Here is a 16410-nt window from a genome sequence, read left to right as displayed (position 1 = left end):
GTCAATATTGTTTATTTTTAAAAGTACTAATAGATATTTTATTGAAAAATGAGCATAAAGTACTAGCAAAGGAGCATGGAAGCAAAAAACCTAGTTTCAGTCTTGTTCCTCACTAGCTTTGTGAACTGTGCTAAATCACTTCTCTCCTAACCTAATTTCACTCAAGTGCAAAATATGATAATAATAATAATAATATATATGACCCATTTTTCCAAAAGATCACATAAAATAATACATGATAAAGTGTTTTTGAAACCAGAAAAAAAAAAACTATAAAAAATTTGACATTTACAAACATTAATTGGATGAGAAATCAGAAACTAAATATATCTATCATTACACAGGAACCCACAGTGGGAACTATAAAGCGTCCTGAGAGCAAGAACCAAGGTCATTACATCTCCTATATCACCTCTTTTTCTTTATGGAATGTCTTAGTCCATTTCTGTTACTTATAACAAAATATGTGGAACTGGGTACTTTGTAAGAAAATGAAATTTATTGCTTACAGTTTCAGAGACTGGGAAGTCCAAAGTCCAGAGAACACATCTGGTGAGGATTTTTGGTGGAAGCTTTAGAGCAATGCAGGAGTCTCACATGGCAGAAAATGGTGGAGCAGAGAGAGAGTTACTCTCACAGACTCTCTTGTTAAAGCCCTCAGAACTATAGCCCTGACTATCATTATTAATACATTTACTAAGGCATGGTCCTACAATCTAATCACCTCTTCAAGGCCCCACCTTTCAGTTACCATAATTGGATTTCACACTCTCCCAACAGTCACAGTGGAGGCCAAGTTTCCAACACCTGGAACTCTGGGAGACCCATTTTAAGCTTCAATGAGTTTGGAAGGAACATTCGATCCACAGCATAGAATTAATCACAAACTTAGGGGAAAATGTCTTCATGAGGACACTATTTAAAATTCTGAATGTTGAATTCATTGGTGAAAGATTGTACATCTAGAATATAAGTGTAAAGCATCTGTCTCAATAGGTAGTCCAGGATGATTGCCAAATAAATAACTCATGTAGTTACACATCTAAAGAGAGTGATGATAAATCAACTCTGCAAAGATGCATGTTTCTTCTTGTCCTGGGCTACCATACTACACAAGGTTTAACAATTGGTGAAAAGCATAAAAGAATTTCAAAAGAATTCCCAATTGGATAACCAGTCTCTGAAAATAAAACTGAATTTAAATTAGCAAAATAATGCTATTGTATACAGTAACTGCAAAGATAAGAAAAAATAAATGTCTAAGGGAAAATACAGATGATGTTAGCAAACACATTTTCAATCATTAAAAATCAAAATAATATCTGTGTTTTCAGATTTGATGACTATTTGACTACCAAGAGGTAGTCAACTCTATATCTTTATCCAGAAAATAATATAATTTGAAACACAAGGCAAAAATGATTAGCAAAGGACAAAAACATTAGATACTACAATATAAATAAAATTTTTAAATTTCGTTATTAAAATGTAGTGACATATCAATATAAAATAAATGTAATAAACAGGTTTAATACTAAATCCTAGCTAGCCGGTCATCTTTGTTGGTCACAGCGCAGTGTTATAACACTAAAATCAAGGGTTCGGATCCTCATATTGGCCAGCCACCAAAAAAAAAAAAAAAGCAAAAAAAAAAAACAGATGCGATCATTAAACGTGCGCGTGCGCATGGACCTTATATGTCCCTCCTGCTTTCTCTAGTAACCCCTGTTCTACTGTGGTACTATTTATCTACCGCAAAGTTGGCAACCAGTTGAAAGTTCCAAAAAATATGACACAAAATTGTCCAAATTCAAGACACCATTTATTCAACAAACTCAGGGTTAGGGTCAACTAGTTTCTACGTACTGTGCTAGCCAACTATACCAACACTACATTCCACTAATCACTAACTCTTAAGACATCAGAAAGTGTTAGCAAACATTCAAGGCAAAAAAAATATATTTTGAGATTAAATGAAAAAAACCTACCTCACTTGTGTAATAAAACAGTAAGTGCTATTAATATATTTAAAGAAACAAAACAAAATTATAGAAAAATAACTAGGAAGAAAAAAATCAACATGTGAAAATAACTACAAACCGAATTTTCTTCCTCCTCTTCCAACTCTCGCTGCTGTTCTTCATGTCTTTTAGCCTTGATCTCCATAGCTTCTGTGATCAGATCTCTTAAAATTGACACAGGTTTTGCATTCTTGATAAAAGGATGCTAGAAAAGTAAAATTCAGTGGTATAAAATCAAAATATTTTTCTGAATAACATGTTAAAACAACATGTACATCATGAATTTACATGTAAAGCAGGATCATGGACTTCAGTAATTGTTTTTTAACCCAGAATTAAAAACCTTAAGCAACACACACAAAAATGCAACCATGTTAATAAAACTACATTATCCTTAAATATTTAATTGTCCACAGGAAGTGTACATTAGGTAGTAAAAAATATAAAAATGAAAAAAAAAGACTGGTGATTATATTACATATAAAAATAAATTTATTTTGGTATTGAGTTACAGAATTTAATTAATCTTAATAAGCTGAGAGCCAAAATCAGCAGTCAAAAAGAGGGCAATTATTTTGTTGCTTCTTTTAAATATTTTCTTTTTATTATGTCTTGAATAATTCAATCCTTTCCAATGAAGAAAAAATATATTTTTCAGAAATTAAATATTTCCCCATTTCTATGCAATATATAAAAGAACTTATAACTTCTTTTTTCATATCTCTCTGATCTACATAAAATAGCCAGGTTCTCTATAATTCTGATAAGCAGAAGGGAAACCACCAGACTAGGTTTTTATTTACTACTTTAATTACTTTTTTAAAGTTTTTAATTACTTTTTTACTGAGAAGGAGGGACATAAGAAAAAGCAGAAGGAGAGGTTAGAAGTATAATCTGGGATAGATAACCTTATTTTGAGGCAGAGATCCAGCTTCAAAATGTAATTTTCATAATTATATGTAAGTAGATAGTGTCAGGCAAAAGCCACTGAGTTATTTTAATAAACATCAATAGAATACAAAAATTTACTTAAAGATAAAAAAATTTAGTGCTAAAAAAATGACAGACATTTGGAAGAGGCTTTAAAATGGTAAACATATAATTTGGAAAACTGAGAGTAAAAATTTTACAAAAATACAGAAATACTAGGATTGATGCAAGGAGCCAATAAAGTCCTTTTATGATAATTTTAGATTAATCACCAGATAAATTAAGTCCTACTAACATACATGTGGTAGAGGCCCCTGGTCATCCACCAAAATAGAGTTGTGGCTGGACCTATAGAGACCCATCTAGATCCTACATTTCGCAGTTTTTCTTTCAGCTTGGTTGTGCCTATATGACTAAGTTCTCACCACTGGAATATGAGTGCAAGTGTTGTGTTCCACTTCCTGGTCATTAAAGGTTGAGTGTGCACTCTTCCATGATCTCTTCCCTTTGTGTTAAGCTAGAAAACAGAAATACTTGCGAAGCAACTTCAGACAACTATAAAGACAAAGACAGTGCCCTAGAGGATGGGAAAGCAACAAGAAGGAAGAAACCCCTGCCCCACCAGAAAATTTTTGACAAACACTAGTAGAATGTCAGAAAATACACACACACACACACACACACACACACACACACACACACACACACACACACACACACACACACACACACACACACACACACACACACACACACAACTGAAGATATGTTCTTTGCCCTTAAGGAATTTACTATCTAGAATAAAGAATAAAAGACAAACAAGGGTACTTCAAAAAGCTCGTGGAAAGATTCGTATTATATTTTAAAAATTACAATGTGATGTACAAATTACATTCATGATGGTTCAGAACAGTCTATATAATTAACAGATGTAAAAAGAAGAATGAGAAAGGTAATCACAGATGCCTCACACAGAAGAAATAGATCATTTTAAGGAGGAGAAACAGTATGAACAAAGACAGGGGATGTATGTTAGAACACAGAGGAAGATAGGCCTACTATGAAAACGGAAATACCATTTAGAGAAATGGTGTTCTATGAGTTTAGATACAGGCAACAGTGAGAAAAGAAGCATAAATGTTTAGGATGAGATGCCTGCATTTTGTCTGAGAGTCATTTTAAGTACATAGCAAGAAAATAATATAAAAAATAAAATGTCTTTGATAGCATAATCTTGAAACAGAGTTTAGAAATAAAATAGAGTGGGGGAAAAACTAATAATACAGGTGTGAATTATTAACATTTTTTATAACCCAGGTTAAAAAAAATAATTGCCAAAATAGAGAGGGAATAGTGAATCTGATAGAAAAACGAGAAGAATTTAGCAACTGATTACATAAATTAACAGAAGTGGGAGAAGACCAACAATGCAAAAACTGGGAACCAGTAGAATTACATCTCTTTGAAAAGGTATAGAAATCTCAAACTGTATCACACTTTATCTTCTCATGGAAAACTATGAGCCACCCCTCCAAGGTACAGTTATTTTTTAAAAATGCCAAAGTACTTACCTGGTTCTTCCAGTCTACTGCAACCTTATTTTTGTACAATTCATTGTTAATTCACTATAGTGTTATGTTACAATTAGTCTACAGAGCTTACCACTCACTCTCAATATCTTGGTATGTCCAATTTCATTTGCAGACATACTCTCTCTACATAACCACTACTGACATGATTTTGACCAACAAAAAGGAACTGGCTAATAAAGGTAAAAGGGTACTTAAAGAACAACACCATACTATTTGAGCATTCTTGGTAGTCAGAAGGGAAGTTTTATCAGAAACATTGCCAGAATTTTAAGTACAGATGCTTCTCAACTTATGATGGGGTTACATTCTGATAAATCCATCATAAGCTGAAATTCTCAAGTCAAAAATGCATTTAATACATCTAACCTACCAAACATTATAGCTTAGCCTAGCCTACCTTAAACATGCTCAGAAAACTTACATTAGTCTATACAGAGATGGGCATTTTGTAGACATGATGGGATATAAAAATACAAAACACACTATCCAAAAAACGCTGGCTGCCACTGCCCAGCATCATAAGAGAATATCATGCTGCATTACCACTAGTTGGGAAAAGATCAAAATTCTAAGACAGTTTCTACCAAATGCATATCCCTTTTGTACCATGGTAAAGTTGAAAAATCTTAAATCAAATCATCGTAAGTCTGGGACCATCTGTATATTTTTAAAGGCATTTAAAAAGTAGGTGGTAAAATTAAAACTACAAAGCACATAAAAAAGAATGCAGAAAAAACAAGATGGCAAAAGCAAAATATCACAATTGTGATAAAAATGGTATTACCAGATAACTGTATACTAAAGTAAATAAACGGGTTGAAGTTCCATTTATGAAATAGCATTTTAGTTAAGTACTAAAGGACAAAGGTTCAGTTAGTTCATAAGATAAATTCAACTACATACTTTTTACATAAGATACACTTATATAAAATAAATCTAACTCATGTTTCTATAAGAAGCGTACTTAAAAGAACTTGGATTAAAAGTTAAACATGGGCAATGAAATATTAGTCAAAAATAAAAAGATATGGATAACATCATCATAAAAAGCAAAACAAGACAAAATAGTAAATGAAGAGTCATTTAATATTAATATAGGATATGACACAAAAGATATATTTATAAGCTTGATATAATGATATAGCACTATATGTAACAAAACTAGAGACAGAAGAGGGTGATCTAAAATAAGACATGGGAGATTCTAATAATCCTTTTTATGTCACTGAGAAATAATATAGGCAAAAAAATAAAGATAAAAATCATCTGAATAATATGGTCATTGATTTAACAGAAAAATCAAACTTTATACCCAATAAACAGAAGCTAAATCTTTTTGTTAGAAAGAACAGTGAAACAGAATAGAATGCCCAGAAATGGAATATAATATACAGAGTAAACTGGAATATTATGAAGATGGCATTTCTAATCAGTGAGGGAAAAAATAATTTAAACTGAACCTGGTGCTGAGAAAACTGCTTGCCTTTGGGGGAGTGGGGAAGAATTAAACTAGATCCTTATCACAGAAAACACCAAAATAAATTCCAGATAGATTATCAAATTAAATGTTACAAAAATGGAATAGGAAAGAACAAGAGGGCAATATAGAAGAACATTTAAAACCAAGGCTATTTTGCTTTTGCTATCAGGATGTTCTATGAATATTCTTAAACACGTTATTTCACACATGGTTAATTTTTTCTGTAGAATAAATTCCTAGAAGTGCAATTGCTGGGTCAAAGAATATATGAACTTCTATCTTAGATATTTATTGCTAAATTGGCTTCCATGAAGATTGAATATTAAGCTACATTTTCATAACAATAAGTTTTTTTTTTTTTTTTTTTTTTTGGCAGCTGGCTAGTATGGAGATCTGAACCCTTCACCTTGGTGTTATAATATGGTACTCTAACTAACTGAGCTAACCAGCCAGACCTATAAACACTATATTTAACAGCCTGTTTGTCATACCCCCCAACAAATCCTTTTTTAAAACTGGTACCTTGGGAAGACACTTTTTACAAGAACCATTTTTTAATATTTTTGTCACTTAACAGTAAGAATCATTTGCAAATATCAAGTTTTGTTAATGTGTGATAAACTTAGCATTAGCTGACAGTTATGAGGCAATTCTGTTGGGAAACTAAAGGTTCACAAATACTTATATAAGTATTAAATTATTTCTATTTGAATTAACAGGCAGATTTTAAAAACCTCACATTCTGAATACAAAGCCTACTTATAGCAGGGATACTGAAACTCTTTATTCAGGTAATATTCTAACTAGTATTTACAACACGATAATCTTCTCAAGGAGTTCAGGGATCTTGAATTTACATATTTTATAGCTGAGCAAAAAGTCAAAGGAAAAATGCTGAGACGAGGAACATAAAGAAAAATCATGAGAAATAGTAACTAGGGAGACAAGAACTCATTTCTGAAGGGAGAACCCCTTGGAAGTTTTCTTTCAAAACAACTTTAGGAGGAAAGAGTTAACAACAAAAAGAAGAAGAGAAAAAAAGGAGATAGAAAGTAGAAAGCAGAAAATGAGACAAAGAGAACATACAGAAGAATGGAGTGTGTGTGTGTGTGTGTGTGTGTGTGTGTGTGTCTGCACGTGCGTGTGCGCGCACATGTGTGTGATAAATCCATATTTTCTGGGAACATTGACGTCTTTAGAAATCAGTTATGAAACTCACAGCAATTCTGGCCAATGTCAGAAAGCTGAATGATATGAAGAAAATATCCTTCCCTTAGAGGCACAAGCACTGACCTGTAAAAGTTGTGTTGCAGTAGCTCTCTGTTCAGGATTCTTCACTAAGCACTTTTTAACAAAATCGGTGAAATCATCAGACCAAAGTTCTGGCTTCCTGAATGTTGGTGGTGGATTTGTGGGAATCATAAAAATAGCCTAGTAAAAATGAAACATCCCGTAAGACACAGTAAGAATCACAATAGCACAATCAAATAAATAAATCTCTTTATCTTTTTATCAGACTCTAAATCTGAATAATAAATTTAAGCTCTTCTAGGATTTCCAGTAAGATTGCAATTAAGGAAGCAAGTCCATCTGCTACTAATGTAATCATTTCCCATTAAATTTCCTCTATTTGAATTGTAACTCATTAAGCACATCATTCTTTATTTTATCTATTATTTTTTGTCAGTCTCAAAAGAAGATTGCATTTCTGACCCTTTACCAAGCTAAGGACATTCCCTAGTTAAATGGATAAATTCCCAACTTTGCTACCACATGCCAGATTTACTTCCTGTTTCAGTTTTATATAAGTATTGCTCAAAATGGCAGTAGCAGTACAATTTGCTTTACTAGCCAGAATATTTAAGAATAAATAAAATTACTGCTGTGATTTGCATTAATACCTGATTGAGCAGAGACTTTTATTTCTCTTTTTAAATATATGAGTCAGGATTCCAAATGAAAGATTTCAAAAGTAATATATCACTTTAATTTATTATCAATGATTTTATACTAATAATTTAGTAGTAATGATAATATATTCAGGTAGTTCAAATTTTAAAAGCTATAAAAAGTCTCTCTCATTCCTGATTTCCTAAATTCCCAGTCACCATTTTTCAACAAAGAGAATTAATCCCTAATATTCTTAGTAAATCAATGTGATGAATTAACTCCTCTCCTAGGCATCTGGAACAGTTCCTGATAAAATACCATCACTAAAACATCATTTTCTTTGAAGAAATAAAAAGATATGCAAGCAATAAAATTAAAACAAATATTTCAAGCACTTGATAAATACTAGCTATTATTTTTATTTCCACATAATGTTATAAAAGAGAAAAGAGGCAAACACAGCAAAGACAAAAAAATTTCCCAAGTAAAATGAATTAGGCCATGTTAAAACTAACTATATTATAATTGGTAAGTTTATGTAATCACACAACCAACACAACAGGTGACATGAGAAAAAACTGGCTTTTTGGCAATCTTAATCAATATATGCACATGTAGCATACAATAATGGGCCTCTCAAATACACATCCAGGGGTATAGCATCCAAAATACTCCCTTTCTAGGCTGCAGAATTCTCTGAATTTCTGGAAGAAAGGTGTTTATCTCTGTTCTCTCCTCACTTTTTCACCTGGGTTTTGATGGTCCTCTCTCTTCATGTGCAAACAAATTTAATGTATGTTAATTTATGCCCATTCTCCTTACTGCATTAAGTGCATTAATTTATGTTCATTCTCCTTAGTGCATTTATACTTAGTGGTAATAGTACAAGCTACAGTAATATTTAGAAACCAAGTATTTTACCATTGAAAGAGACTAATCATAGCTATGATTAAAAGTTATGTTCATTTATAAAGAAAATACCAAAACTGTAGACAAAGTAATAAAAGTAACATATTCTGAGATATCAATTTTAATGTATTCCCTACTCTACCATTAAAAAAGAATTAACTCTCTCATTTGCAACAACACGGATGAACTTGGAGCGACTTATGTTGATTGAAATAAGCAAAGCCCAGAGAGATAAATACCCTAATGTACTCTCTCATAAGTGGGAGCTAAGAGATAAAGAAGAAAGGAAAGAAAGACCACAGTGGTGCATTGGACTTGCAGAGGGAGAGAACATAACCTAGGGATACAAAGTGGAGTGGGGGAAAGGGGGGTGGGGAGGGAGGTTGGGGATAATTGAGGGGATAATTGGGTGGGGGACAGAGGGTATAATCACAATTTGTGGTAATGGACATGCTGCCAGTATAGATCTGGCCATCACATCTTAGGCACGAGTGGTGACAATTTGCTCTGTACCCCATGAATATGCATAACCAATAAAAACAAAACATTTAGAAATATATATATCACCTTAACCAGAAAAAAAAAAATTTTTTTTAATGTATTCCTTACATAAGATAAAACTGTTCTACTCTTCACTGGATTCTTATTAACTTATTAAAAACCATTCATTAGTATCTTAAAATCATAGAATTTCCACAGTAAAAGATCATTTAGTGCAATCCTTTTGTTTTACAGAAAAGGAATCCAAAGCCCAGAGAGGGTAAGTGACCTAAAAACAAAATATCAGACCCATAAAAGGCCCTTCATTTAAAAGATTAGCGAAGTATTCTAATGCTTTTACTATGTTTCAAGAAGGTACAGAACAAAGCAAAGAAGATTACTAACTCTAAACAAACATCTAGTAAGAGGACAGACAAGATGATAAAATGATTCTACTTTCAGTGTATAGATCTGCCAAGTTCTTCCTTCTATTTACAAGTGGGGAAGAAAGCATAAGCAAATTTTAAACTTTTAAGATAAGATAGTGACAGGAAACATCTTAAAACTTACTACAATCACAACTGTAATAGTCAATAAAGATGAAGATCATTCAATCAAATATAAATGAGCAAAAGACCATTCAATGGGGACAAGACAGTCTTTTCAACAAATGATCTTGGGGAAATTGGACATCCACATGTAAAAAAAAAAAAAAAAGATGAAGTTGGATGCTTATGTCACAATTTATTAAAAAATTAGCTTAAAATGATCTAAGAGTTATAAAACTCTTAGAAGAAAACATAGGGGAAAAGCTTCACGGCACTGAATTTGGCAAAGATTTTTTAGATATGACAACAAAAGTCTAGGCAATGAAAGAAAAAATAGATAAACTGGACTTCATCAAAATTAAAAACACATCAAAGGACACTATCTACAGAATGAAAAGGCAACCCACAAAATAGAAAAATATTTATAAATCCTATCTAATAAGCAGTTAATATCTAAAATATAAAAAGAATTCCTACAATTCAGCAATAACAAAAACACAACCCAATTAAAAAATGGGCAAAGGACTTGTATAGACATTCCTCTAACGGAAATAAACAAATGGCCAATAAGCACATGAACTGATGCTCAGCACCACTAGTTTTTAAGGAAATGCACATCAAAACAATAGAGATACCACTTCACACCCATTAGGATAGCTTTTGAGAAAAAGAAAGGAAGAGAGAAAATAAGTGTTGACAAACATGTGGAACAACTGGATCCCTCATGCATTGCTGGTAAGAATGTAAAATGCTACAGTGGCCGCAGAAAACAGTATGGCAATTCCTCAAAAAATTAAACATAGAATTGCCATATGATCCAACAATTACACCTCTGGGTATATACCCAAAAGAATTAAAAACAGAGACTCAAACAGATACCTGTACACCCATGTTTACAGCAGCATTATTCACAATAGCTCAAAGCTAAAAGGTGGAAACCACCCAAGGGTCCACCAACAGATAAAAAGAAAAACAAAATGTGGTGTATACATATGCACAACGAAATATTATTCCATCTTAAAAAGAAAGGAAATTTTGACACATGTTACAATATGGATGAACCTTAAAGAAATTATGTTGAGTGAAATAAACCAGTCACAAAAGGACAAATATTGCATGATTCCTCTCATCCGAAGACCTACAGTAGTCAAATTCATGGACAGAGAGAGCAGAATGATGGCTGCCAGGGGCTGGCAGGACAGGGAGCCAGTGTTCAATGGGCACAGAGTTTCAGCTGGGGAAGATGAAAAAGCTCTGGAGATGGATGGTGATGATTGTGGTATAGCAATACTAATGTACTTCGTTCCACAGAACTGCACACTTAAAAATGGTGAATTTTACGTTGTATATATTTAACCACAATAAAAAATATAGGTGAGGGAAAATATAAAGCAGTCATCAAGTTCTGAAATATTTGTTGAGTAACTGCTACACACAGAGCGTGGTGTTAGGCACTACATAGAGCTCAAAGACACAGCAAGAAACAAAGTCACTATTCTTAAGAAACTTCTAACCTAGTCTGGTGATGAAAAAACAAACAGTAAAAGATTTAAAGAACAGCACAGCAATAGAAGAAATGACATAAGGCATAAAGAAGAGAAGTCATACCCATTAGAAAAAACAGCATAAGGAAAAGCAAGAGAGTTGATAAGACCATTGAGAGGAGCAGAGAGCAAGAAGATTTACTCTGTAAGGAACTAGAGAAAGATAAGATTACAAAGAGAACAGAGGATATGAAGTTCCACACTAAAAAGTTTGGTCTGCAAGAAGATGCTCAACTTTAATTCTGGTATGTGTTTTTGTTTTTAATCAGGGTATGTTTACGACCCAAGAAAAGTAGATTCAAAACAAACAAAAAACAAAAAAAGTGGAGACACTCCAAATATGGAATATAAAAGTCAGTTAGGGGCTAGTGTAGATGTCCCAACACAAGCAATAAAAAGTTCAAACTAGGATGGTATCTGTAAGAATGAAACAGAAGAAATGGGGCATGAGATACTTCAAAGGAAAAACCAAGCATACATGCTAACAATATTGTTTGGGAGGGGTAGAAAAACAGAAGGTTACTCCAGACTTTGAGAAATAAAAAACAGACACCTTAATTGCAAGGCATTCGGTATTCTAACAATTCACTGTATCATTCTTTTGAATGCCCTCAGAATATGCAGTCATTTACTAAAATGTGTTATCACTGGTTTCTGGCTTGGAAAATAAGCCAAAGGACTTTCTGTGGACACAGCAGTAAAAACTCAATATCCAAGTCTGTGGATTCTAGGGTAAGAGTTAATTTCTTTATTGGCATTTGCATCTTCTTTCAAAAAGGGCAAATCCTTTAATAGTAAATAAAATCCTTACATATCTTACATCATATTATACATATCACATCTATGATAGTCCTTCAAAAGCAGTATAGCCAGTATTATGAAATAAGCATCTTTCACTCAAACAAGTATTTATAAAGCATTTTTTGTGTGTTCAGAATGATGCTGTAATTTATAAGCAGCAAACTGATAGGCCACAGGCCAAATAGCAGGACATATTTTGTTCAGACAACATCAAGCTCACATTCCCACAAGGTAACAATCTTCTGGAATTAGCTAATTTAAACCAGGATGTATGTTCTGCCTTTTGCATGGGCCCCATCTAGCCCAGCTCAATCATCTCTTGAAGTATCTGACTTTGTATGTAAGTCCCGCTATTATAGATTTTTAAGTAGGATACATACTCAAGTCTCACAGAGCTCACAGTCAACTTGCAGAGAGAAAGGAAAAAAAAAAAAAAAGAAGAACACATACGAAACAAATAGCAATGTAGTGCCAAACAATGAAATTTTGCCTGTAAATAACCTAATTAATCTTAGCTCCATAGTTGAGGCAAAACCTGATATAATTTTAAAGATGGACAAGATGGGGTTAACAGCAGCTGCTGGAAAAGGCACACAAAACCACCTGCTACTTCAAATTAGAGAATAAAAATAAATTTGAACTCTCATCTCTGCAAAACAGTTCAAAGGACATAAGCTCCTATACAGACTGACCTCAAACTACAGGTAAATGATACTAGATTGTCTAGATAAATGTTGTTCATCTGTACTTCTGTTACAAATTGGTGGATAACAACTCAGTGATTTATGTCCTTGAAGCTAATGCTCTCCTTTGAACTTTGAGCCAATGAGTTGCAGTCTTATCTTTAGATAATCTTAACATATAAGGCTCACCTCAGCAGTAGCTATTAGAAACCCAAGGATAAAAAGTTTAACTCTCTTATTTACCCAGCACCATCATAAAGTGAACCTAAAATATCACATCCTACTCTTAAATAAGCATTGAACAAGTATGAACGTTGAGCATACAGTTCACACAAAGAAGTCTTAATATATGATGTACCAAGATGTCTCCAGGAAAACCACTAAACCTTTTATTTCGACTTTTTTAAGGTTAGATAACTAACAGCAAACTAATAGGCTATCTCACAGACTTCACTTGTGTTTAACTAATTTAACCTGATCATGAATCACAGAGGATCCTCTTAAGAATCTCCAGTTCTTGTAGAGTTAATTAGGTAATAGGCCCCTGCTGTAGAAAGTTTTAGCAATCAGTGGCTAGCCTTCGACTAACAATTCACTCCCTTGCCACCAACCAAATCACACTGACACACATTACAGCCATATAAATTTATCTTATCTCTTACACCATTTTGATTGAAGAATGTTAGTACAATAAATGATATGATTATCCTTGTGTTTGTTTCTACACAATGTGTTGCTTAACTACATACTGAACCTCTGATTAAGTTTTTAAAAGAACTTCCCTGATCACAAGTAGTCTTAAGAAGCCAAGAAATATAGGTGCTTCAAAACAATTAATTATCTTCATGCATGGAATTTCATGCCTTAGACTCTAGGAGTACCCAGAAGATGTGAAAAGAGATGTAAGTGAGAAGCTACAATGCATGAACTTTATAATCTCTGTGGAATGAGTCAACATGTCTGAAGCTAAGACAGGTGGATTTGTGGATGTACAGAGTGATAGGCATGCCAGAATAACAAACAAATCCACTCCACTATTTAAGAACCCCAGGTATATGAACAAAAGGTTATCTTCATAACAAATAAATGAGGTAAAGAATGAGAAAACACTTTATAAAACTACAAAGAACTAAACAAACATAGCTGTTTCCTGATAGCAAACATAATAAATAGGTAGCAAGTTACTAAGTCAAATTTTAAAAATAATAATTTCTGAAAAGGAAACATAGTAATAATAACTTATAAAAGATCACTACAAATAAGAGAGCAAACAATACAATTCAATGAAGCCAACATTGAGAACTCGAGCCTATTTTTTAGGTCCAATCACCCCATTACTGACATGTGGTGTCAGTTTTTCTGTTTTGTCTTGTTTTTCACATAAGTGAGAAGGTTGCACTAGATGTTTATCAGGTTACTTTTCAAGTATAAAAGACTCTTGACACTCTAACTACCCAGCAATCTAGGAATAACGTTCTAGACAAATAGTAAATTGCTAGTTAGAAAGGAGATGGAAGAAGGGAAAGAGAGGGAAAAATAACAAAAGGCCTTGTAGATGGTAATACAAAATTACAAATCTAAATTTGTATCACCACTTCCTCAAAAGCAAATATGAAATATATAAGGATTTTGAAGAGAAAAGTAAATCTAAAGTGAACCTAAAAGACACTGATGAGAAACACTAAAGCAAACCCAGAATACAGGAGATTCTACAAAAAACAAAAACAAAAAAACCCAGCCCCATTCCTTCAAAAAGTCAATGTCACAGGGACATAATGAATGCAAATTACAGAAACAGGAGTATTTTTTCCTATTTGATTTATGTTCACCAACAACAGTACCACAAACTTGTTTCACTTTACAATGTGCCCTTCTAATCTTTATTATTATGTTTGGATACATTTTTACATACTTGAAATGCTAACATAGACAAATTTGTCATATGCTTTGTTTTTTCCTAAGTAACTGTATTTTATTATGCCTGAAAAAAAATTGAAGGGAGATGGTACACAAGACATCAAAAAGGCAGCCAGAGAAATAAAATTTGTAGTGTGTCTCTATTTCTGTCCAAGGAGAAGATGCCCTGGACCACTAAAAAAGTACCTGGTCCTTGCAATAGGTAAATTCTCAAGGTAGACATGGATAAGCATAGCTTGGTGACAGTAGTCAATAAGATCATCCAACTAATAGCCTTATTCTGGAAACCATGTTTACCTGCCAGCCTTCTGGCCAACATTTGGGTTTCCAAGTGAAACTGACTTCAGAAGACAATACAATGAATAACAATCAGGTGATTTCTCTTTGCTTCATTGTTAAGTATCTATTTTTAAAGTAATAAATTGGGACTCTGGTTTATATACCAGTAAACTTGGTTACTGTCCTCCCTGTAAGATAGTTCCATATTTATTTTACTTATAGGTCAGACTTGAATGATAAATGCTATTCTCTATGATCTTTTCTGGGTAACCAACTGACCTTCCTCAAAGAACATGCAACTTTCCTGCAAGTATTAGGTCCAAACTACATCACTGATGACCTAAATTTCTACATTGGGAAAAGAAGAGAGCCCTGCTAGCAACAAAGCAGATTAAGTTATATACCTCAGAATAATGTAATGAGAAAGAAGCTTTATTAAGAACTGTGAATAAAAATCAATAGTATTTATAAATGTTAAATAAGGTTAAATATAGGCCTTTTAATGCATAACTTTAAAGTAATAGTAGGCATTTAAACAATATATTTCCTCAGTAAAAGAGTATTATTTGGCTGCCATTTAAACCATAAAATTTTTATCTCAGGTATTTAAACAAAATATCCCACTTAGAATACAGTACAGTATATAATCTGCATTAGCTGTAACAATAAATAATGGATCATAAACATTTACACATTATAAAATAACAAAATGACATGTAAGACTATGTAGAAAAAATAGGAAGACTTACCCATACGAAAACATCAAAAAACAGACTCAAGAATAAGGCTAATGAGCTAATTGGCTTGCATATACCAAAAAAGGGAGGACAAAATGTTAGAAATAACTGATATATGTTGGTCAAACTGACTGCATGCATTACCAAAACAATTTCAGAAGCATGATGAAATGTACCATACAGAAGAAAAATTTCATAATAAATTATTTCACTAATAAAAGAGAAAATTATATCAGAACTTTAAAAGGCAGAAGGAGGAATCAATGTTCCCATTCAAAGGAATTACCTGGAATGTACCAAAATGTTTCAAAACAGAAACAATATGATTACAAAATGGAAAAAAAGGAACTCCTAAACAAAAGATCATGAAATGGCACTTACTATAACTGATGACAACATTAGAGAAATAAATTAATCCCAGTCATTAGCAGCTTTTGTATCATCTGGTAAAAGAATATCAAGGACAAGAAGTTCAATGAAATACTATTAAAATACCAGAATACTATATGCAATAGCAATATTGTCTGGTTTGATTCTGTCAAAACACAACAATTCACACAGGACAAGAAAACAGAGACCAGAGGTCTATGGCTTAACTA

At 32.9% G+C, this 16410-nt stretch overlaps 1 protein-coding gene across 3 annotated transcripts in view; it reads right to left on the bottom strand.

The window, feature by feature from the left end:
- STK3 (serine/threonine kinase 3) overlaps window positions 1–16410 on the bottom strand; it is a 304634-nt gene that overhangs the window by 114385 nt on the left and 173839 nt on the right. For all 3 annotated transcript variants that reach the window (XM_063079486.1, XM_063079485.1, XM_063079487.1), the window contains 2 exons: window positions 7317–7454; window positions 2101–2226 (listed from right to left, as the gene is read on the bottom strand). In XM_063079486.1, coding sequence (XP_062935556.1) covers window positions 2101–2226; window positions 7317–7454 — 264 coding nt within the window. The remainder of the gene's footprint in view (window positions 1–2100; window positions 2227–7316; window positions 7455–16410) is intronic.

Source organism: Cynocephalus volans, chromosome 15, assembly GCF_027409185.1.
Source record: "Cynocephalus volans isolate mCynVol1 chromosome 15, mCynVol1.pri, whole genome shotgun sequence".
Taxonomy (NCBI): domain Eukaryota; kingdom Metazoa; phylum Chordata; class Mammalia; order Dermoptera; family Cynocephalidae; genus Cynocephalus; species Cynocephalus volans.
The sequence above is the reverse complement of the archived record's forward strand: the minus strand, read 5'-3'. Positions and strand labels throughout refer to the sequence as shown.